The sequence below is a fragment of the Anolis sagrei genome, chromosome 2 (genome assembly GCF_037176765.1).
Source record: "Anolis sagrei isolate rAnoSag1 chromosome 2, rAnoSag1.mat, whole genome shotgun sequence".
In the NCBI taxonomy this organism is placed as follows: Eukaryota; Metazoa; Chordata; class Lepidosauria; order Squamata; family Dactyloidae; genus Anolis; species Anolis sagrei.
In genome coordinates, this window is record NC_090022.1 from 301,062,553 (window position 1) to 301,087,279 (window position 24,727).

A 24,727-nucleotide genomic window follows, 5' to 3' on the forward strand; every position below is an offset into this window, starting at 1 on the left:
GAGTTGGACAGTCTTATCTTATCTTATAATTCTATGTAAATATTCAAAAACATTTAATCTACCGATGCCTCAATTAATGTAATTATATTGGCATCTATGTTTATTTCAAAATTGACCAGTAGCTGCTGCGTTTCCCACCCTCAGCTTATACTCGAGTCAAAACGTTTTCCCAGTTTTTTGTGTTAAATTAGGGCAGGAAAAACGAAATGCAAATATACAGAATGGGGGACGAGGCCTGGCTCGAGAGCAGTACATGTGAAAAAGACCTTGGAGTCCTCGTGGACAACAAGTTAAACATGAGCCAGGAATGTGATGTGGCGGCAAAAAAAGCCAATGGGATTTTGGCCTGCATTAATAGGAGCATAGTGCCTAGACCCAGGGAAGTCATGCTCCCCATGCTCTATTCTGCTTTGGTTAGACCACATCTGGAATATTGTGTCCAATTCTGGGCACCACAATTCAAGAGAGATATTGACTCTAAGCTGGAATGTGTCCAGAGGAGGGTGACTAAAATGATCAAGGGTCTGGAGAACAAACGCTATGAGGAGCGGCTTAAGGAGCTGGGCATTTTTAGCCTGAAGAAGAGAAGGCTGAGAGGGGATATGATAGCCATGTATAAATATGTGAGAGGAAGCCACAGGGAGGAGGAGGGAGCAAGCTTGTTTTCTGCTTCCTTGGAGACTAGGACGCAATGGAACAATGGCTTCAAACTACAAGAGAGGAGATTCCACCTGAACACGAGGAAGAACTTCCTGACTGCGAGAGCCGTTCAGCAGTGGAACTCTCTGCCCCGGAATGTGGTGGAGTCTCCTTCTTTGGAAGCTTTTAAACAGGGGCTGGATGGCCATCTGTCAGGGGTGATTTGATGCAATATTCCTACTTCTTGGCAGAATGGGGTTGGACTGGATGGCCCAGGAAGTCTCTTCCAACTCTTTGATTCTATGATTCTATATTCAGGTCGGCTTATATTCAAATATATACGGTAATACTTGCTGAAATGCCTTCTTCTGCAGAGCTATGAAAGGCACAGGATCCCTCTGTCCAGTGTTTACTCTTGGAAAAATTAGTTTTCCTTTGCAGTTCCTTTTAGAAATGGTGAGTAATTCTGTAATTTCCTGTTGCCATTTTGAGAAATGGAAAACAGGAGTATTGGAGGGCACTGGATTCTGTGGATTGTATTTACGGGTAGGATGGAAGCATTTCTAGTCCCCTTCAAGGTGAGAAGGGTAGGATATAAATGTGGCAAATAAATAAATGAATGAATTCTACATAGAATCATAGAATCATAGAATCAAAGAGTTGGAAGAGACCTCATGGGTCATTCAGTCCAACCCCATTCTGCCAAGAAGCAGGAATATTGCATTCAAACCACCCCTGACAGATGGCCATCCAGCTTCTGCTTAAAAGCTTCCAAAGAAGGAGCCTCCACCACACTCCCTCCGGGGCAGAGAGTTCCACTGCTGAACGGCTCTCACAGTCAGGAAGTTCTTCCTCATGTTCAGATGGAATCTCCTCTCTTGTAGTTTGAAGCCATTGTTCCATTGCGTCCTAGTCTCCAGGGAAGCAGAAAGGAAGCTTGCTCCCTCCTCCTCCCTGTGGCTTCCTCTCACATATTTATACATGGCTATCATATCTCCTCTCATCCTTCTCTTCTTCGGGCTAAACATGCCCCGCTCCTTAAGCCGCTTCTCATAGGGCTTGTTCTTCAGACCTTTGATCATTTTAGTCGCCCTCCTCTGGACACATTCCAGCTTGTCAATATCTCTCTTGAATTGTGGTGCCCAGAATTGGACACAATATTCCAGGTGTGGTCTAACCAGAGCAGAATAAAGGGGTAGCATTACTTCCCTGGATGTTTTCACTCTATTCAGGGATTTGTTGTTCCCCGATATCCAGAGCATTCAACCAGACACACAAAACCACCAACAGCAAGGATCTCTCTTGTCTGGAGTGAGACTCAATGCTGCTTCTCATGTTTTTAAGAAGTTGGCAGAGAGTGAAAGAAGTGCCACTTGCCTCTTCTCCAGATACTATAAGTACTGCCATGCTCCAGGCTTCTTCTGTCATAAATCGGTTCATGCTGACCAGCTATTCTTGGGACCCAGTTTCAGAATTTCACAAGTGAAGGATGCCATGATCCATCGGCTGATTCCTCGGCTCCTGGCGTGTGTCCTAAAGCTGCACTTGTCTCTGCTTGCTTGTTGGCATTGCATGGCCTTTCTCTTCCCCTGGAACTGTCATCTCCTTTCAGCCTCAGTAAGACAAGGAATGGTTACTGTAGATGCCACAGTTTATTTCAGAAATCCCCAATGGCTGGGCAGGAAAGTCCATTAATGTAGATCCTCCTGCACCACTTGACCCTGATGGTCAAGGCTGAAGAGGATGAAAAGCAACCTTCTGAAACTTCAGGCCCTTTGGGATTGTTGGACACCAATGGGCAGGAGACATCTAGCTGGTGAGGGATAATACGTGGTTTGGTTTGACTCTGCATGTTGGGTGGAGTGGCCCGCAGCATAGACATGCAGTATTTGGCCTCCCAGCTTGGTTTTCCCAGCCTTCTTTGCTTTGCTGACATTTGTTTCAGCAGTTCTGACCAGAAAGCAAGGACAGTGCCAACCTTCCACATCTTTGGTGCTCTTCGTTCTTTTACTGCCTCTCTAGGGTTGTCCAGGGAGACCAAGGTGCTTGTTTATAACGCTATTGTCCTCCCAACCCTGCTCTATGCCTGCGAAACGTGGACTGTCTACAGACGTCACATGCAACTCCTAGCACGATTCCATCATCTGCCTCCAGAAAATCCTGCAAATCTCTTGGGAAGACAGGCGGACAAACATCAGCGTGCTGGAAGAAGCAAAGATCACCAGCACTGAAGCGATAGTCCTCCGCCATCAACTCCACTTGACCAGCCATGTTGTCCAGATGCCCGACCACCGTCTCCCAAAGCAGCTGGTCTACTTTGAACTCAAGAACAGAAAATGGAATGTTGGAGGACAAGAAAAGAGATTTAAAGATGGGCTCAAAGCCAAAAACTCTGGCATAGACACTGAGAACTGGGAAGCCCTGCCCCTTGAGTGCTCCAGCTGGAGGTCAGCTGTGACCAGCAGTGCTATAGAATTAGAAGAGGCACGAATGGAGGGTGAAAGAGAAAAACGTGCCAAGAGGAAGGCGCGTCAAGCCAACCCTGACTGAAGACCGCCTTCCACCTGGAAACCAATGCCCTCACTGTGGAAGAAGATACAGGTCAAGAATAGGGCTCCACAGTCACCTACGGACCCACCAGAATAGTGATCCTGGAAGACTATCCTACTCGGCCAACGAGGGATCGCCTAAGTAAGTAAGTAAGGTTTGTCACTGAAAAGTCTTTTGTACAAACCCCAGGGATTTTTTTTTTTTTGCCAAAATCCTATTGGCAAAAAAGCCAATGGGATTTTGTCCTACATTAGTAGGAATCTAGTGTCTAGATCCAGGGAAGTCATGCTCCCCATGCTTTATTCTGCCTTGCTTAGAGCACACCTGGAATACTGTGTCCAATTCTGGGCACCACAATTCAAGAGAGATATTGACAAGCTGGAATGTGTCCCGAGGAGGGTGACTCAAATGATCAAAGGTCTGGAGAACAAGCCCTATGAGAAGCAGCTTAAAGAGCTGGGCATGTTTAGCACGAAGAAGAGAAGGCTGAGAGGCGACATAATGGCCATGTATAAATATGTGAGGGGAAGTCATAGGGAGGAAGGAGCAAGCTTGTTTCTCCTGATACTATAGTACTGCAATGCAAGACTATGACACAATGGAGGAATGGCTTCAAACTACAGTAAAGGAGATTCCATCTGAACATAAGGAATAACTTCCTGACTGTGAGAGCTGTTCAGCAGTGGAACTCTCTGCCCCGGAATGGGGTGGAGGCTCCTTCTTTGGAGACTTTTAAACAGAGGCTGTATGGCCATCTGTCAGGGGTGCTTTGAATGCAATATTCCTGCTTCTTGGCAGAATGGGGTTGGACTGGATGATGGCCCAGGAGGTCTCTTCCAACTCTAGGATTCTATAATTCTATTCTATGATTGTCCAGAACTGGGCCTCGTGTAGCATTGTCTTGTCAGTCTGCTAGGATTCCTGACTTCATCGAAGTGTTTTAAATGCTTTTGCTTGTGGGACAATTGGAGCAGATACACTGCGGGCACTGCCATTAGTGACCTATCTACACCTAAGTCCTATAGTGTTTCCTCTTTGGTGTATCTCATTTTTATTCAGGAATAAAGAAATAGTAAAAAGAGAGAGAGAACTAATACAAAAAAAAAAGATTTTTATAATATGTCACTATAACTAAGCAGCTAACTATCCACTACAACATGCAACCCAAACACATTAAGCAAAGACATAAGCTAACACATACCTATATTAACATGCGAATTACTTTTTCACAACAATGATGGGGTCAAATTTCGGCTACTGGTTTTATGGATTCGATGGATGTTGTTCAAAGTGGAAGGGCTGTTGATTGCCTTGGTGTTAATCTCTTGTCTTTAATGGAAAGGTCATTAGCTGCCCCGAACGTCCGTCCCTTAATGGAAGAAGAAAGTGTCGGATATGCGCCTGTTCATAAATAATCTGCAGGAATGCTGTAAACTTAGCTCTCTTGTCCTTTTAGTGGTCCTCAGAGGCAGAGTTCTTCCCACTTGACAGAACAGCACATTTGCAGTCCATGCACAGGATTAGTTTCTATCATAGTCTGTGGGTGAATATAGTTTGCAAATGAAGGTGCATCTGTTGCACCTCAGAGTAGATTCACCTTGCTGAAGACACCAAACTGCACAGAGCCAGAAGTCTTTTTTGTTGTTGTTCATTCGTTCAGTCGTCTCCGACTCTTCGTGACCTCATGGACCAGCCCACGCCAGAGCTCCCTGTCGGCCGTCACCACCCCCAGCTCCTTCAAGGTCAAGCCAGTCACTTCAAGGATGCCATCCATCCACCTTGCCCTTGGTCGGCCCCTCTTCCTTTTACCTTCCACTTTCCCCAGCATCATTGTCTTCTCTAGGTGACCTCATGGACCAGCCCACGCCAGCGCTCCCTGTCGGCCGTCACCACCCCCAGCTCTTTCAAGGTCAGTGCAGTCACTTCAAGGATGCCATCCATCCATCTTGCCCTTGGTCAGCCCCTCTTCCTTTTACCTTCCACTTTCCCCAGCATCATTCCCTTCTCTAGGCTTTGCTGTCTCCTCATGATGTGGCCAAAGTACTTCAGCTTTGTCTCTAGTCTCCTTCCCTCCAGTGAGCAGTCGGGCTTTCTTTCCTGGAGGATGGACTGGTTGGATCTTCTCGCGGTCCAAGGCACTTTCAGAACTTTCCTCCAACACCACAGCTCAAAAGCCTCTCTCTTCCTTTGCTCAGCCTTCCCTAAGGTCCAGCTCTCACATCCGTAGGTGACTACAGGGAAGACCATGGCTTTGACTAGGCAATGGATCTTTGTTGCCAGTGTGATGTCGCTACTCTTGACTATTTTATCGAGACTGGACATTGCTCTGCTCCCAAGAAGGAAGCGTCTTCTGATTTCCTGGCCACAGTCTGCATCTGCAGTAATCTTTGACCTAGAGATACAAAGACTGTTACGGCCTCCACCTTTTCTCTATTTCCCAGTTGTCAATCATTCTTGTTGCCATCATCTTGGTTTTTTTGATGTTTAGCTGCAACCCAGCTTTTGCGCTTTCTTCTTTCACCTTGAGTCTTTATAGTTTATTAAAAATAAAAGGTAAAAAGTTTTTAAAGACAAAGGTTAATGTTCCAACAGATCAATATAATATAGCACTTGAAGCTTAATCCAAAAAGGCACCAGCAAAGCAAAACCCCAAAAGAACATGACAAAGTCCTGAAATCATGATCACAAGAACTGTAAGATAATCTAGACAAGCAAAGGCAAGCTTCTTAGTTGAACACAAAGTTGCTTTGACAAAGGTTTGGTCCCAAACTCCCTCCTTAATACCCTTTGCAAAACATGAAGGTGTTTCTTTGGCCTCTGGCCTCCTTCTTGTTAGCTATTCTCACACTCCTTCGAACTCTGAGTTCCAAACAGTCAGCCCGATCTAAGGTTCCCATTTCGTCAAGGTCAGTCTGTTCGTTAGTGTCAGCCTGTTTCCCTGCTTGCTCATTATCAGGCTGAGAACTGTCCTCCAGTATGTGTGAAAAAGATCTTGGAGTCCTCGTGGGGAGGAAGGGGAACATGAGCCAGGAATGTGATGTGGCGGCAAAAAAAGCCAATGGGATTTTGGCCTGCATCAAAAGGAGCCTAGTGTCTAGATCTAAGGAAGTAATGCTACCCCTCTATTCTGCTTTGGTTAGACCACATCTGGAATATTGTGTCCAATTCTGGGCACCACAATTCAAGAGAGATATTGACAAGCTGGAATGTGTCCAGAGGAGGGCGACTAAAATGATCAAGGGTCTGGAGAACAAGCCCTATGAGGAGCGGCTTAGGGAACTGGGCATGTTTAGCCTGAAGAAGAGAAGGCTGAGAGGAGATATGATAGCCATGTATAAATATGTGAGAGGAAGCCACAGGGAGGAGGGAGCAAGCTTGTTTTCTGCTTCCCTGGAGACGAGGACGCAACGGAACAATGGTAGTTGACAATGTGACATGTGGATGAGTGAGCAAAGTTAATGATGGATATAACTTAAAAGATTTACAGTATCTTATTAACTATATTTACGTATTGGTCATCTTATTAACTACTAGCTGTCCCCTGCCACGCGTTGCTGTGGCCCAGTCTGCTGATTTGGAAAATAAAGTAATGAGAAAGTGTTGGTTTCTAATATATGTAATTCCTTTGTTCTTATGGGTAAACAGTATTTCTTGTTGTTTCTATGTCGATGTTGACGTGGAGAGTGTCTGGTTTGCTTACTCTGGAACATGAAACATTTCATTGTCCTTCTTTAGGGGTTCCTTTCAAATCTATGATACTATATCTGTGTGTGTGTGAATCATATATCTATATCTATGGCTGTCAGGAGGGCTTTGATTACATTTTCTTGTCCTTGTGAGGGGAGTTGGACTGGATGGCCCTGAGTATGGGGATTTTGTGTGGTAAGTTTTCCCCAATTCTGTATTTGGCGGGTTCAGCATACACACGCTTTGATTGTAGGTGAACTATTAATCCCAGGAACTACAACTCCCAAATATCAAGGTTCTATTTTCCCCGAACTCCACCAGTGTTCATATCTGGGCATATTGAGTATTCATGCCAAGTTTGGTCCAGATCCATCATTGTTTGAGTTCACAGTGCTCTCTGGATGTTGGTGAACTACAACTCCAAAACTCAAGGTCAGTGCCCACCAAACCCTTCCAGTATTTTCTGCTAGTCATGGGAGTTCTGTGAGCCAAGTCTGATTCAATTCCATCGTTGGTGGGGTTCAGAGTGCTCTTTGATTGTAGGTGAACTATAAATCCCAGCAACTACAACTTCCAAATGACAAAATCATTTTTTTTGAGTGAAGGACATACATTGGGTTGTTAGGTGTCTTCTGTCCAAATTTGGTGTCAATTCGTCCAGTGGATTTTGAGTTCTGTCAATCCCACAAAAGAACCTCAGAAATGCAGATGACACCACTCTGATGGCCGAAAGCGAGGAGGATCTGAGGAGCCTTCTAATCAAGGTGAAAGAAGAAAGCGCAAAAGCTGGGTTGCAGCTAAACATCAAAAAAACCAAAATTATGGCAACAAGAATGATTGACAACTGGGAAATAGAGGGAGAAATTGTGGAGGCCGTGACAGACTTTGTATTTCTAGGTGCAAAGATGAGTGCAGATGTAGACTGTAACCAGGAAATCAGAAGACGCTTCCTTCTTGGGAGGAGAGCAATGTCCAGTCTCGATAAAATAGTGAAGAGTAGAGACATCAGACTGGCAACCAAGATCCATTGCCTAGTCCAAGCCATGGTCTTCCCTGTAGTAGTCACCTACGGATGTGAGAGCTGGACCTTCGGGAAGGCTGAGCGAAGGAAGATCGATGCTTTTGAGCTGTGGTGTTGGAGGAAAGTGCTGAGAGTGCCTTGGACTGCGAGAAGATCCAACCAGTCCATCCTCCAGGAAATAAAGCCCGACTAAAGCTCATTGGAGGGAAGGAGACTAGAGACAAAGTTGAAGTCCTTTGGCCACATCATGAGGAGACAGCAAAGCCTAGAGAAGATAATTATGCTGGGGAAAGTGGAAGGCAAAAGGAAGAGGGGCCGACCAAGGGCAAGATGGATGGATGGCATCCTTGAAGTGACTGGACTGACCTTGAAGGAGCTGGGGGTGGTGACGGCCGACAGGGAGCTCTGGCGTGGGCTGGTCCATGAGGTCACGAAGAGTCGGAGACGACTGAACGAATGAACAACAACAATGTTCATATTATCTGTGGAATTTTTATTCAGAAGAATTTTCCACGTAAATATATTTTTTTAACACGGTGGCTAACAGTATTAAAAGATAGTCCATCCTGTTTGCTAGCTTTAATCCCATCAGAAATTTTCTTATGGCGTTCTCTATTTGGCACTGTTGCTGTTTGAAACTACGGCCATTAATTCCCTTTGCTCTCTTGGCTAAGACAATGCTTGGGAAACTCCCTTTTGCTTGGCTCCTGGGCCCTGGCTTGGCTCCTCCAGCAGAGAGTAAGCTTGTTAGGTTTCCCTTCCAGTTCCTTAAAAGGGTCACTTGCCCCAGAAGAGATTAATTTCCCTGGCACAAGTCTGCCCCTTTCCCCCAGGACACCTTTGCAGATCCCTTGGGCTCCCGGCCACTTTCCTCCTGCAGAGGATTCATTAGAGAGAGCGGCTGGGAATTAGAGGCATGATTGCATTCCCTGCAAAAAAGTCAGGGCCACCAGGATGAACTCTTGGGTTCACGCCTGAAGCACTTGCCTCCAGAGACCTGGTTCTCATTGCCAATGTCATGAATGGCTTGGAAGAGGGTTTTGTTTTGTTTTGTTTTGCTCACTACTTTCCTTTCATTCTCAGCCAATCCTTGGGCAAGTGCTGCCTGCAAGAAGGCAGTTGGACACAGCCCTTGAAACTACATTTTATTTTCAAAATTCTGAATATTTTTCTTCTTATTTATTTGTTTGTTTCATTTATTTATTTCTCAGCCAGAGGTGACTCAAGGCGGTTCACAGTCAGCATCGATTCGATGCCATAACAAATATCCAAATACAGTTAAAACAATAATAAAAACCATTCAACATTTAAAATCTATATAAATAAAAATGTAATGTTCAATGTATTGTCGAAGGCTTTCATGGCTGGAATCACTCAGTTCTTGTGGGTTTTTTCGGGCTATATGGCCATGTTCTAGAGGCATTTCTCCTGACGTTTCGCCTGCATCTATGGCAAGCATCCTCAGAGGTGAGGTCTGCTGGAAATGGGAAGTTTCCCAACCCTTTTCCCCATTTCCAGCAGACCTCACCTCTGAGGATGCTTGCCATAGATGCAGGCGAAACGTCAGGAGAAATGCCTCTAGAACATGGCCATATAGCCCGAAAAAACCCGCAAGAACTGAATGTAATGTTTGTTTGTGGGATTAACAGAACTCAAAAACCACTGGACGAATTGACATCAAATTTGGACGCAAGACACCTAACAACCCAATGTACGTCCTTCACTCAAAAAAATTGATTTTGTCATTTGGGAGTTGTAATTGCTGGGATTTATAGTTCACCTACAATCAAAGAGCATTCTGAACCCCACCAAAGATGGACTTGAACCAAACTTGGCACACAGTTCTCCCATGACCAACAGAAAATGCTGGAAGGGTTTGGTGGGCAGTGTCCTTTGGTTTTGGAGTTGTAGTTCACCTACATCCAGAGATCACTGTGGACTCAAACAATGATGGATCTGGACCAATCTCTACACGAATACTCAATATGCCCAAATGTGAACACTGGTGGAGTTTGGGGAAAATAGAATCTTGACATTTGGGAGTTGTAGTTGCTGGGATTTGTAGTTCACCTACAATCACAGAGCATTCTGATATTGAACCAAACTTGGCACACAGAACTCCCTTGACCAACAGAAAATACTAGAAGGGTTTGGTGGGCACTGACCTTGAGTTTTGGTGTTGTAGTTTACCTACATCCAGAGAGAACTGTGGACTCAAACAGCGAGGGATTTGGACCAAACCTGGCACAGATAGTCAATATGCCTGCATGTGAACACAGGTGGAGTTTGGAGAAAATAGACCTTGACATTTGGGAGTTGTAGTTGCTGGGATTTGTAGTTCACCTACAATCACAGAGCATTCTGATCCCCACCAATGATAGAATTGGGCCAAACCTCCCACACAGAACCCCCATGACCACTAGACTGGGCCATAGCAACGCGTGGCAGGGGATGGCTAGTGTAATATAAAAAGCAGATATGTCTGTAAAAACAAGATCCTCAGCATCTCCTTACTAAAATAATTGTCCAGTTGCATCGTCAGTCATTCCATATATTTGTTTACGTCTAATTATGCTGTAGTAGAAAAAGCTTGCTCAAAGAGCCAGGTTTTAAGTGTTTTGCTGAATGTTAGAAGGGAGGGAGCCGATCTAATATCCCTGGGGAGAACGTTCCATAGCCGAGGGGCCACCACTGAGAAGGCTCTGTCTCTCATCCCCGCCAAACGCATCTGAGATGGAGGTGGGACCGAGAGCAGGGCCTCCCCAGATGATCTTAAAGTCCTAGATGGTTCATAAGGAGAGATACGTTCGGATAGTTAAGCCAGGCCAGAACCATTTAGGGCTTTATAGGCTAAACCCAGCACTTTGAATTATGCCTGGTAGCAGACTGGCAAGTGGAGCTGGCGCAACAGAGGAGTTGTGTGCTCACTGAGCATCGCTCCCGTTGGTAACCTAGATGCTGCTCTTTTGTATGTAATGGCCTAGGAGAATGTTGTCTATGATTGTTGTTGTTGTTTATTCGTTCAGTCGCTTCCGATTTTTCGTGACCTCCAGGACCAGCCCACGCCAGAGCTCCCTATTGGCCGCCGCCACCCCCAGCTCCTTCAGAGTCAAACCAGTCACTTCAAGGATACCATCAATCCATCTTGCCCTTGGTCCATGATTGCAAAAGTATTAATCCAAAGTCACAATTGTAAAGGAAAATTGGGCAGTGCAGTTCTTGCTCTGGGAACATAGTTGAGAGGAGGACCATATGATCCCTGTGTTGCTATGGGTCAGCAGAGGTTGTCCATGTACTATACCGTATCTTTAGCAGGAAACAAAACTTCCAAGTTTTAATTCTTGGGTGGAATCTAGCGATGGGTTTTAACTGCAACATATCTTCTATGAGCACAGGAGGAGGCTGCAAAGTAAATTGCTGGCAGGCTCATAGAATCAAAGAATTGGAAGAGACCTCGTGGGCCATCCAGTCCAACCCCCTGCCAAAGCTCAGGGAATCATAGAATCAAAGAGTTGGAAGAGACCTCATGGGCCATCCAGTCCAACCCCATTCTGCCAAGAAGCATGAATATTGCATTCAAAGCACCCCTGGCAGATGGCCATCCAGCCTCTGTTTAAAAGCTTCCAAAGAAGGAGCCTCCACCACGCTCCGGGGCAGAGAGTTCCACTGCTGAACGGCTCTCACAGTCAGGAAGTTCTTCCTCATGTTCAGATGGAATCTCCTCTCTTGTAGAATCATAGAATCCTAGAATCCTAGAGTTGGAAGAGACCTCCTGGGCCATCCAGTCCAACCCCATTCTGCCAAGAAGCAGGAATATTGCATTCAAATCACCCCTGGCAGATGGCCATCCAGCCTCTGTTTAAAAGCTTCCAAAGAAGGAGCCTCCACCACACTCCGGGGCAGAGAGTTCCACTGCTGAACGGCTCTCACAGTCAGGAAGTTCTTCCTCATGTTCAGATGGAATCTCCTCTCTTGTAGAATCATAGAATCCTAGAATCCTAGAATTGGAAGAGACCTCCTGGGCCATCTAGTCCAACCCCATTCGGCCAAGAAGCAGGAATATTGCATTCAAATCACCCCTGACAGATGGCCATCCAGCCTCTGCTTAAAAGCTTCCAAAGAAGGAGCCTCCAGGTATTCCAGGTGTGATCTAAAGAAATACAGTCCACTCTTCACATTTGCTCGGGCTAGGGGCACACAATATTGTTATTAATAATAACTATAATAAATAATAATCATGTGCAGTTTTACACTTTCCTGGGAGTCGTGTGCCCCTAGCCCCAGCAAATGTGAAGATCTGACTGTATTTCATTTCAGTCTTTGCATTCAGTCACCTTGGGTCCAATATTGGAAGAAGCACAGCAGAGAAATTAAAGAAGAAATCATTTCTGTGGCCTCTTCACTGTTTGGGAAGCCGGTCTGGGATTGGCCTCCTTCGGCAGGTGAACTGACGTGATCGCAGGCAATAAGAGCCCTGAAGAATAATGAAGCAACGTAATTTCCCTAAATGCCAATCTATTGATCCAATTCCTCAGCTGCACGCTAGAAGGAGTTTTTAATTTCTTCTCTGGAAACTTGGCTTGACTATCAAGCGTTTGGAAAATGACTTTGCTGCCACACTTTCCTTTTTCTTAATGGATATCCTGAAATGGAAATAGTCTCTCTAGGGTTGTCCCGCCTCATTAATTTGTGTGTCTTGGAGGGGAGGGTGCAATCGTGGGTGTTTGCATGTTTGCAAGTTTCATCTGAGGGCAGGAAGGGGCTCCATGACCTCCCTCGATCAATACGCCTTTCCACACAGCCCAAAATCCCATTGGCTTTCTAAGCTGTTGCATGACATTGCTGGCTTATGGTCTGCTAAGACTCCAGGATCCCTTTCACGTAAACTACTTTCAAGCCAGGTGCCACCCATCCTATATCTGTGCATTTCCCTTTTCTTCTGCCTTTTTTCATGCCAGGAGTAACTTGATAAACTGCAAGATGCTTCTGGTGTGAGATAATTGGTCGTCTGCAAGGACGTTGTCCAGGGGACACCCGGATATGTTACTACATATGCTTCTCTCATGTTCCTGCAGGGAAGCTGGAGCTGACAGAGGCAAGCTTACCCTGCTCCCCAGGTTCAAACTGCACAAGGGTTTGACCCTTTGCACTACTGAGGGCTCTTTTTCTGCCTAAGTGCCATCCTGTATGTTTTTCCAAATAAAGGAGAGTGTTTGAGGACCGGGACATCCGTAGGGAGACCAAGGGGGTTGTTTATAAAGCCATTCCCCTTCCAACCCTATTGTACTCCTGTGAGACGTGGACTGTCTACAGACGTCAACATTGAGACTGAAATACAACACTGCCTGAGCTCTGCGAGTGTAGCATTCTTCCGAATGAAGCAGAGAGTGTTTTGAGGACCAGGGCATCCGTAGGGAGACCAAGGTGCTTGTTTATAAAGCCATTCCCCTTCCAATCCTATTGTACTCCTGTGAGACGTGGACTGTCTACAGACGTCAACATTGAGACTGAAATACAACACTGCCTGCGCTCTGCAAGTGCAGCATTCTTCCGAATGAAGCAGAGAGTGTTTGAGGATCGGGACATCTGTTGGGATACCAAGGTGCTTGTTTATAAAGCCATTCCCCTTCCAGCCCTATTGTACTCCTCTGAGACGTGGACTGTCTACAGACATCATCATTGAAACTGAAATACAACACTGCCTGAGCTCTGCGAGTGCAGCATTCTTCCGAATGAAGCAGAGAGTGTTTGAGGACTGGGACATCCGTAGGGAGACCAAGGTACTTGTTTATAAAGCCATTCCCCTTCCAACCCTATTGTACTCCTGTGAGACGTGGACTGTCTACAGACATCAACATTGAGACTGAAATACAACACTGCCTGAGCTCTGCAAGTGCAGCTTTCTTCCGAATGAAGCAGAGAGTGTTTGAGGACCGGGACATCCGTAGGGAGACCAAGGGGCTTGTTTATAAAGCCATTCCCCTTCCAACCCTATTGTACTCCTGTGAGACGTGGACTGTCTACAGACATCAACATTGAGACTGAAATACAGGAGTACCTGAGCTCTGTGAGTGCAACATTCTTCCGAATGAAGCAGAGAGTGTTTTGAGGACTGGGACATCCGGAGGGAGACCAAGGTACTTGTTTATAAAGCCATTCCCCTTCTAACCCTATTGTACTCCTGTGAGACGTGGACTGTCTACAGACGTTAACATTGAGACTGAAATACAACACTGCCTGAGCTCTGCGAGTGCAGCATTCTTCCGAATGAAGCAGAGAGTGTTTGAGGACCGGGACATCCGTAGGGAGACCAAGGGGCTTGTTTATAAATCCATTCCCCTTCCAACCCTATTGTACTCCTGTGAGACGTGGACTGTCTACAGACGTTAACATTGAGACTGAAATACAACACTTCCTGAGCTCTGCGATTGCAGCATTCTTCCGAATGAAGCAGAGAGTGTTTGGGGACCGGGACATCCGTAGGGAAACAAAGGTGCTTGTTTATAAAGCCATTCCCCTTCCAGCCCTATTGTACTCCTCTGAGACGTGGACTGTCTACAGACATCATCATTGAAACTGAAATACAACACTGCCTGAGCTCTGCGAGTGCAGCATTCTTCCGAATGAAGCAGAGAGTGTTTGAGGACCGGGACATCCGTAGGGAGACCAAGTGGCTTGTTTATAAAGCTATTGTCCTCCCAACCCTGCTCTATGCCTGCAAAACGTGGACTGTCTACAGACGTCACACGCAACTCCTGGAACGATTCCATAAGCGCTGCCCCCGGAAAATTCTGCCAATCTCCTGGGAAAACAAGCAGACAAACGTCAGCGTTCTGGAAGAAGCAAAGACCACCAGCATTGAAGCGATGCTCCTCCGCCATCAACTCCACTGGACCGGCCATGTTGTACGGATGCCCGACCACCATGTCCCAAAGCAGTTGCTCAAGAACGGAAAACGGAATGTTGGTGGGCAGGAAAAAAGATTGAAAGATGGACTCAAAGCCAACCTTAAAAACTCTGGCATAGACACTGAGAACTGGGAAGCCCTGGCCCTTGAGTGCTCCAGCTGGAGGTCAGCTATGACCAGCAGTGCTGCAGAATTCGAAGAGGCACGAATGGAGGGCGAAAGAGAGAAACGTGCCAAAAGGAAGGTGTGTCAAGCCAACCCTGAACGAGACCGCCTTCCACCTGGAAACCGATGCCCTCACTGTGGGAGAAGATGCAGGTCAAGAATAGGGCTCCACAGTCACATACGAACCCACCGCCAGGACACTAAACTTGGAGGACCATCATCCTTGGCCAATGAGGGATCGCCTAAGTAAGTAAAGTAAGTAAGTAACTTGAGAAACTGCACGATGCTTCTGGTGTGAGATAATTGGTCATCTGCAAGGACGTTGTCCAGGGGACATCCGGATATGTTACCATATATGTTTCTCTCATGTCCCTGTGGAGAAGCTGGAGCTGACAGAGGGGAGCTCACCACGCTCCCCGAATTTGAACTGCACAAGGGTTTAACCCATTGCACCACTGGGAGCTCTTTTTCTGCCTGTATGTTTTTACCTAGAATCATAGAATCATAGAATCAAAGAGTTGGAAGAGACCTCCTGGGCCATCCAGTCCAACCCCCTGCCAAGAAGCAGGAATATTGCATTCAAATCACCCCTGACAGATGGCCATCCAGCCTCTGCTTAAAAGCTTCCAAAGAAGGAGCCTCCACCACACTCCGGGGCAGAGAGTTCCACTGCTGAACGGCTCTCACAGTCAGGAAGTTCTTCCTCATGTTCAGATGGAATCTCCTCTCTTGTAGTTTGAAGCCATTGTTCTGTGTCCTAGTCTCCAAGGAAGCAGAAAACAAGCTTGCTCCCTCCTCCCTGTGACTTCCTCTCACATATTTATACATGGCTCTCATCATATCTCCTCTCATCCTTCTCTTCTTCAGGCTAAACATGCCCAGCTCCTTAAGCCGCTCCTCATAGGGCTTGTTCTCCAGACCCTTGATCATTTTAGTCGCCCTCCTTTGGACACATTCCAGCTTGTCAATATCTCTCTTGAATTGTGGTGCCTGTTGAAGTATCTTTTGTTGTTCATGTTCCAGGTAATCGCAAATGACATGTGTGCCATTGCTTTCAACCTGGTTGTACTTGTCTGAGAGAGAAGCAAAAGATTGTGTGGATGGAGCAGACATTCAGCCTCGTTTTTTCCCCCCGTGATGTTGATTTGGAGACGAGCAGAAAGCGTTGCATTTCCCCGAAGCCTCGTGTTGCCCTTCCTTTCACCTCCTTTTCCTGCTGCTGTCGCTGTTGGGAACAGGCTGAACAGAACAACCGTGAGACAGGATGCCTTGTTCCTCCCACCCAACCCTTTTGTTCAGGCTTGCTACTCCCTTGTCAGCTACTTCTCTCATCCTCAAGCTCCAAAATCTGAAATGTGTGGGTCCATTTGTAGTGCAACTAATCCATTTTACGGTCGTGTAGAAAAAAATATTTACAGAAATGCAACAGTAATACAATTATGTATGGAAATAGGATGGTCATCACAATGCATGAAGCATTTTGAAACTGTCGACGGCTTTCATGGCTGGAATCACTGGGTTGTTGTAGGTTTTTTGGGGGGGGGCTATATGGCCATGTTTCACCTACATCTATGGCAAGCATCCTCAGAGGTTGTGAGGTCTGTTGGAACTAGGAAAATGGGTTTATATATCTGGTGGAGCTGACATAACAGGGGGGTTGTACCCCACTCCAGTAAGAACACACTGGAGCTCATATTTGATGGGCAGCACTCTCAAATGGGATGTTCCATGCGAGATTGCAAGCTTCCATTCTTACGAAAATATGTTTTGTCAAACCAAAGAACAACAATGGGAAGATTGACAAGTGCAGTCTTCCTTTTCAGGAACCTTTCAAAGAAAAGGACTCACGCTTTTTGACTACCCTCACTATATTTTTAGGGGGTAAATGGAAATATATAAGTAGTTGATAAGTATAGAAATGTAAAGTATCTTTTTATTTAGAATTTTAAATAATAATAAAATTAAAAATTATGTACAGCTGAGTAAGTAGGGATTGTGGGATTTGAAGTCCAGAACACCTGGAGGTCCGAAGTTTGCCCATGCCTAATTTAAACAGAATCTACATGCATAATTTTTTTACAAAATATTAGAAAGGTGGTGTACAATGCAAATGCCTAGTATGATGTAATTTTTGTTCAAGACATTTCTAACTTGAAAGCATACAGTGTTCCCTCACTTATTGCAGGTGTTACGTTCCAGGACCACCCGTGATAAGTGAAAATCCGCGAAGTAGGGACGCTATGTACAGTAGAGCTGCTTCCACCTTTGCGGCCCCCCTTCCCTCCCTCCCTCGCTCACCCACCCGTCCTCCCTTGCTCACTCACTATTCACTGGGCCAAGTCCTGGTTTTGCCACCAGGACCCAGCCTAGTGCATAATGAGGGAGGGAGGGAGGGAAGAAGGGCCACAAAGGTAGAAGTAGTGGCAGAAGCAGGAGCCTAAAAGAGATGGCCAGGCTCTTGCTTCTACCACCACTGCTGCCCTTGCCACCCTCACTCGCTCACTAACCCACCCACCCCTCTCACTTGCTATTCACCGGGCCAAGTCTTGGTTCTGCCGCCAGGCCACCTCTTCCAAGGCTCCTGCTTCTACCTTTGTGGCCTTCCCTCACTTGCTCACCCGCCCTCCCTTGCTCGCTCTCTACTCACCGGGCCATGTCCCGGTGGCAGAGCCAGGACTCAGCCCGGTGAGTAACAAGGAAGGAAAACCGCGAAACAGCGAGTCTGCAATAAGCGAACTGCGAAGTAGTGAGGGAACACTGTATATGTAAGTATTCTAAATGAAGTGTTTTTTTAGATTTATTTGACAGGTTTCTGCAAATTGTATTTTATTTATTTCAGGACATATTATTATTATTATTATTATTATTATTATTATTATTATTATAACTTTATTTGTACCCCGCTAGCATCTCCCGAAGGATTCGATGCGGCTTACAGCAGGCCGAAGCCCAAAACAATACAGCAATACAATACATAGCAAATAAAACAGTCAAGCAAAAACAATGACAATAGCAACACGACAAGACATTATTAAAAACTGAGTCGGCCGAAGTAGGGTACAGGGTTAAAAGTGCTGATGTGTCGGAGGGGAGTGGGATTATAATAAAAGTGCGGTGTGCAGTGTGCGGTGATCTTGGTAACTAAAGTGCTTCTGGGATTTGGTCTTGGGAGATTCCTAATCTGAAAAGGCACATTGGAACAGCCAGGTTTTCAAATTCTTTCTGAAAACTGCCAGTGTAGGGGCTTGTCTGAGATCTTTCGGGAGGGACATATCATTGTAATTTAAATGTAAAATTTCTCCCCCCCCCCCCCTCTCTCTCTATATAAACCCCTTTATAATTGTTCTTCTTTGAAAGAAGAAGCTGAGTCACTGACCTGTATTTTAACATCTGCTTTTCCTTTCCTTTTCCGCAGAGAAACAGAGGGAGTTGGCTCGGAAGGGGTCTCTGAAAAATGGCAACATGGGGAGCCCCGTCAACCAACAGCCCAAGAAGAACAACGTCATGGCCCGGACAAGGTGGGTCCCTCCCAGCACCAAAGAGGAGGGGCATCGCCCTCTTTTTTATTTCTTCATGTACAGTTTGCTCTGGAGTCGTGATGGGAGGCATGAGGAAGAACTTCCTGACTGTGAGAGCCGTTCAGCAGTGGAACTCTCCGCCCCGGAGCGTGGTGGAGGCTCCTTTTTTGGAAGCTTTTAAACAGGCTGGATGGCCATCTGTCAGGGGTGATTTGAATGCAATATTCCTCCTTCTTGGCAGAATAGGGTTGGCAGGGGGTTGGACTGTATGGCCCGTGAGGTCTCTTCCAACTCTTTGATTCTATAGGTTCTTGTGGGTTTTTTCGGGCTATAGGGCCATGTTCTAGAGGCATTTCTCCTGACGTTTCGCCTGCAGCTATGGCAAGCATCCTCAGAGGTAGTGAGGTCTGTTGGAAATAGGACAGTGGGTTTATATATCTGTGGAATGGCTGGGGTGGGGCAAAGAGCTCTTCTCTGCTGGAGCTAGGTGTGAATGTTTCAACTGACCACCTTCATTAGCATTTGAAGGCCTGCCTGAGCCTGGGAAAATCCCCTGTTGAGAGGTGTTAAGATGTGCCTGGTTGTTTCCTCTTTGCTGTTTTGCTTTTGTAATTTTACAGTTTTTTAATACTGGTAGCCAGATTTTGTTCATTTTCATGGTTTCCTCCTTTCTGTTGAAATTGTCCACATGCTCCTTGTGGATTTCAATGGCTTCTCTGTGTAGCCTGACATGGTGGTTGTTGGTGTGGTCCAGCATTTCTGTGTTCTCAAATCCTATGCTGTGTCCAGGCTGGTTCATCAGGTGCTCTGCTATGGCTGACTTCTCTGGTTGAAGGAGTCTGCCGTGCCTTCCATGTTCCTTGATTCATGTTTACATAGGGACCACCAAACGCAGCATTGCCCAAACACGAATCAAGGAACATGCCATAGATGCAGGCGAAACATCAGGAGAAATGCCTCTAGAACATGGCCCTATAGCCCGAAAAAACCCACAAGAACCTAGTGATTCCAGCCATGAAAGCCTTCGACAATTCTTTGATTCTATGATTCTATGGGAGAATGGCTGCTGGTGCAGATGTTCCAAAATGAGAGCAGACAGATGTCTGGCTGATTATCTTCATCAGAGTCCAAAAAGAAACAAGGAAGGACTCTAATGGCACCTTTTAGACCAGGGGTCATCAAACCTTTTAAAGCCAAGCATCAGTATAAACTTACCAGGATTTTTTTGGGAAGTGTTGGCCTGCTTTAGGCTGATAGAATAGTGAAAATAATTCAGATTTTTGTTGTTGTCGTTGTTGTTGTGGGCCTTCAACTTGTTTCAGACTCAGAGCAACCCTCAGGATGATGATGATGATGATGATGATGATGATGATGATGATAATGTTTAGGTCAGGGAGTGGATAAATGACCTTGGAGGGCCATATCCGGCCCACAAGCTTAGTTTGTTGACCCCTGGTTTAGGTGATCAGAATTATTCAATAGTTCAATCATTTTAGCCATTGAATTTATACATTCCAAAGGATCGACATAAATCAGTAGTACTGAGGAAAGGGATTGTGACTAAACATAAGGCAACAACAACAACAACAACTTTATTTTTATACCCCGCCACCATCTCCCCAAAGGGTCTTAGGGCAGCTTACATGTAGGACAAAATGTCCATAAAACATAAAAGCAAAACAATCCATAAAATAAAACACAATAAAATTGAAAAAGAAATATTCACAATATCTGTTAGTTATATATTTACTTCATATGGCACCTTTCTCATGGAGCAAATCCCAAGGTGGCTTTCCACAAACATTTATAATAATATTTGAAAATAATCAAAATCAATTTTAATCAAATCCACAAAAATAAGACCTGCTCATGTGGATTTGATTGTTACCGTGGGAGATAAAAACAGGGATCATACTTTGTCTCCTCAAGTAGAAGGTCCTACAGGACCCAGAACAACAGATATAAACAAATGGCCAGACATTCAATGTATTGTCAAAGGCTTTCATGGCTGGAATCACTAGGTTGTTGTAGGTTTTTTGGGGCTATATGGCCATGGTCGAGAGGCATTCTCTCCTGACGTTTCACCTGTATCTATGGCAAGCATCCTCAGGGGTAGTGAGGTCTGTTGGAACTAGGAATATGGGTTTATATATCTGTGGAATGACCAAGGTGGGACAAAGGACTCTTGTCTGCTGGAGCTAGGTGGGAATGTTTCAACTGACCACCTTGATTAGCATTTGATTGCCTAGCAGTGCCTGGAGACATCAGAAGAGCTGCAAGACCAAGAACAAGCCACGAGAGTAAAGACAAAGATCCACCCAGAGGAAAAGTGTTCTTGCCAGACATCAAGGGAACCACTGACCGCATAAGGAAGCTGATGAGGAAACACAACATACAAACTGTCTACAAACCCACCAAGAAAATCCAACCAGTGCTACATTCAGCAAAGGACAGAGGGATCCTCTCACCTCTGCAGGAGTCTACCGTGTACCATGCAGCTGTGGACAAGTCTACAGAGGGACCACCAAACGCAGCAGCATTGACCAACACATGAATCAAGGAACATGAAAGGCACTGCAGACTCCTTCAACCAGGGAAGTCAGCCATAGCAGATCACCTGATGAACCAACCTGGACACAGCAGATTATTCGAGAACACAAATGCTGGACCACTCCAACAACACCATGTCAGACTACACAGAGGCCATTGAAATCCTCAAGCATGTGGACAATTTCAACAGAAAGGAGGAAACCATGAAAATGAACAAAATCTGGCTACCAGTATTTTTAAAAAAACTCTAAAATTAGAACAGCACAACAACAGAGAGGAAACAAACAAGGACATCTAATCACCTCTCAACAAAAGAATGCTCCAGGCACTGCCAGGGCATCAAATGCTAATCAAGGGGGTCAGTTGAAACATTCACACCTAGCTCCAGCAAACAAGAGTTCTTTGTCCCACCCTGGTCATTCCACAGAGATATAAACCCATTTTCCTAGTTCCAACAGACTTCACTACCTCTGAGGATGCTTGCCATAGATGCAGGCGAAACGTCAGGAGAAAATGCCTCTAGACCATGGCCATATACCTACCAAAAACCTACAACAACCCAAATGGCCAGACAATTAAAACAGGCCTGGGCATACTCTGGCCCTCCCTCCAGGTGTTTTGGACATCAACTTCCACAATTCCTAACAGCCTACCTAGTTTGCCCTGAAGTAAAGGCTTTGCCTCTTGCATTTCCCCCCTCATTTTTTTAAAAAAGGACTATACTTTTGTGATATGTCTCCATAACCTTTCAAGCATCTTGTATGATTGATTTTTGAGCTCTTGTTGGAATCACACTAATCCCAGTTTTCAGTTTCAAAAATGTAAAGAGAGCGCAACATTGCAGTGCTGAAGAAACTATCAATTGGTTCAAAGTGGGATTAAAATGCTACGGAGTCTGCTCCAAAATGCTATAATTGAGTAGTAATTACGATTTTTATCAAGTCATTAATGAAAAAATAATTAATCCCAGGGAAAAGCAATAGCCTCATTGCATGTTTCATAAGTGCTGTGCTCTGTGCCTTTGTTAAAGTAAGAGCTTTAGTCAGACCTCAACAAAAAGGGAGAAGAAGCCCAAGGAGGATAAAGGTCCAGCTTGCTTTTGGAATTTGGTTCACCTGAGCAAATAATAATAACGTTCCCATCCAACTCCAGCTGGTCCAACTGTTTAGCATCTCCATTATGGGCCAGTTTCTGTTTCCTTTTTAAAAGTAATTGGTATTAAAAGATACTAATACACAATATAAAAAGTAAAGGTAGTCCCCTGACATTAAGTCCAGTCATGTCTGACTCTGGGGTGTGGTGCTCATCTCCATTTCTAAGCCGAAGAGCCAGCGTTGTCCGTAGACACCTCCAAGGTCATGTGGCCGGCATAACTGCATGGAGCGCCGTTACCTTCCCGCCGGAGCGGTACCTATTGATCTACTCACATTTGCATGTTTTTGAACTGCTAGGTTGGCAGAAGCTAGGGCTGACAGCGGAAGCTCACGCCACTCCCCGGAATCGAACCTGTGACCTTTCGATCAACAAACTCAGCAGCTCAGTGCTTTAACCCACTGCACCACCCGGGGCTCCACAATACACAATATAGCAATGATAAAATATACAATTTGATTTGTATATGTTATCAATACACAAAATAGCAATGATAAAATATACAAATCAAATTGTAAAGTTATACAGCAAACTCTCAACTAACTGGTCTTCATGGGGAATTGAGCATCCAAACATTATTTAGGTCTTTTGATATTTTGAAATCGAAGAGAATCACTTTGCTACTTCTTGATGTTTTGCTTGCTTAATGTGTGTTTTCAACATGATCTGTGTAACACTGTTTTCTTTCTTTTCAGGCTGGTTGTCCCTAACAAAGGCTATTCCTCATTAGATCAAAGTCCTGACGAAAAGCCATTGGTAGCGCTGGATACAGACAGGTATAGACTTAGATGCTGGGAAAGTTAACTATGATCTGTCTGTCTGTCTGTCTGCGGCTTTACTTTAGTAAATTCCCTTTGCAGCTCTTTAAAGTCAACATTTGTTTTTCTTTCCAAGTATTCAAATGTTAACCTCAATTTTTTGGCAAATTCTTCAGTATTTCCTCCCCGGATACCATTAGATAGCTTGACCATTTGAATTTAGTCTTGTTACACTCTGGCCTGGATTCACCTTTGCACCACACAAGAGTCCAGCCTTACTTATTGAAGAAAACCAATATAAAAAGGGAAAAGGCAAAAAGTAATACAAAAAGTAGTGTCCCCAAAACCATAGGGAAAAAGGCTAATAAAAGGCAATAGTCCATACATCAGAGTTCATCAGAGTTCTGTTCAAAAGTAACAAGATACATGGAAAATCAGAAATCAAACCATAAGCATAAATCTGTAACCAGGAACCTCTTTCAAAACATGAATCCATGAACATAAGCACAAACCTTTCCCAAGGAACTTTAACATAGACTTGAATGTGGGACAAGACCAAGGTGCAAACAGTAACACTGTCACAACTCAGGATAGATTCACCTTGCTCAAGACACCACCACACACCAAGGCTGTAGGTTTTGTAGTTTATTGAGAAAAAGCAAAATCAAGCAGAGAAGTAAAGATGCAAAAGTTCAATAGGCAAAACAGAGTCTTAAAGGCAAAGGCAAAGTTTCCAAGATCCAAAGGCAAATATCATGAAGCATAGTCCTTTAGCATTGGTTAAACAAGAGTCTATGGTAGCAAGACAAGGTCTCCAAAGATCAGGATCAAAATCAAAGTCCCAAGGAGCTAGAAGCTTTCCGCAAAAGCCAAGGCATTTCCACAGAAGTTAACAGGGTATAAGCAACATTGGACTGACAAAGAAGGCCCTTCGATCAAATCATTAAATACGTTTCCCCAACATGAAAGCATTACGTTGACCTCTAGCTTCACGTTTAGTGGCAAGGCGTTCTCTTCTGCGAACTCTTAATTGTAAATGGTCCTGTCTAATCAAGTCTCCACTATCTTCAAGGCCGAATAGCTCATTATCTTTGCCCTATTGGGCCTGGTCACCCTGGGAACCAAGAGGCCCTGAGCTCCCAGAAGGAGCCTCCACCTGGAGCTCTGAAGTTTCACTATCTTTATCTAAAACTGCATTCTTTTTAACAAAATACAACTGTTTGTTTCACTCCTGATATGATAAATATAAATAAAATTAGTAATCATTTTGTTTGGCTCGCTCTTCACCCTGCTTTCTCTCCTTCTGCAGTGATGATGACTTTGACATGTCTAGATATTCCTCCTCGGGATACTCTTCAGCTGAGGTGAGTTCTAGTCCCATCTATCTGTTTGTATAAATCTTTTCCATTTCCCAAAGGAAAAGGGTTTAAGCTTGGTATGGCCAACTTCGGCCCTCTCTCCAGGTGTTTTGGACTTCAACTCTCACAGTTTGTTAGGAATTGTGGGAGTTGAAGTCCAAAACATCTGGAGAGCCCAACCTTGCCCATCCTGGACTACTGTATTTCTTCAATTCCAAGACTCATTTCCCCCCCACATACTGTATATACTCAAGTATAAGCCTAGTTTTTCAGCCCCCTTTTTGGCTTATACTCAAGTCAAGGTTATTTATTATTTTACTCTGTTATTGGTATTAGTTTTATTACATTGATTATTTTACTTAATGTATTATTATTATATTTACAGTATTTTACTGTATTATTATTATTATTATTATTATATT

General features: G+C 44.8%; 1 protein-coding gene across 2 annotated transcripts in view; it reads left to right on the forward strand.

Annotated features, from left to right (window-relative positions):
- The window catches only part of FAM219A (family with sequence similarity 219 member A), a 117,162-nt gene that overhangs the window by 83,265 nt on the left and 9,170 nt on the right, over positions 1 to 24,727 (forward strand). For both annotated transcript variants that reach the window (XM_060761136.2, XM_060761135.2), the window contains exons 3-5: positions 18,385 to 18,487; positions 22,885 to 22,965; positions 24,257 to 24,311. In XM_060761136.2, the coding sequence (XP_060617119.1) occupies positions 18,385 to 18,487; positions 22,885 to 22,965; positions 24,257 to 24,311 (239 nt within the window). The remainder of the gene's footprint in view (positions 1 to 18,384; positions 18,488 to 22,884; positions 22,966 to 24,256; positions 24,312 to 24,727) is intronic.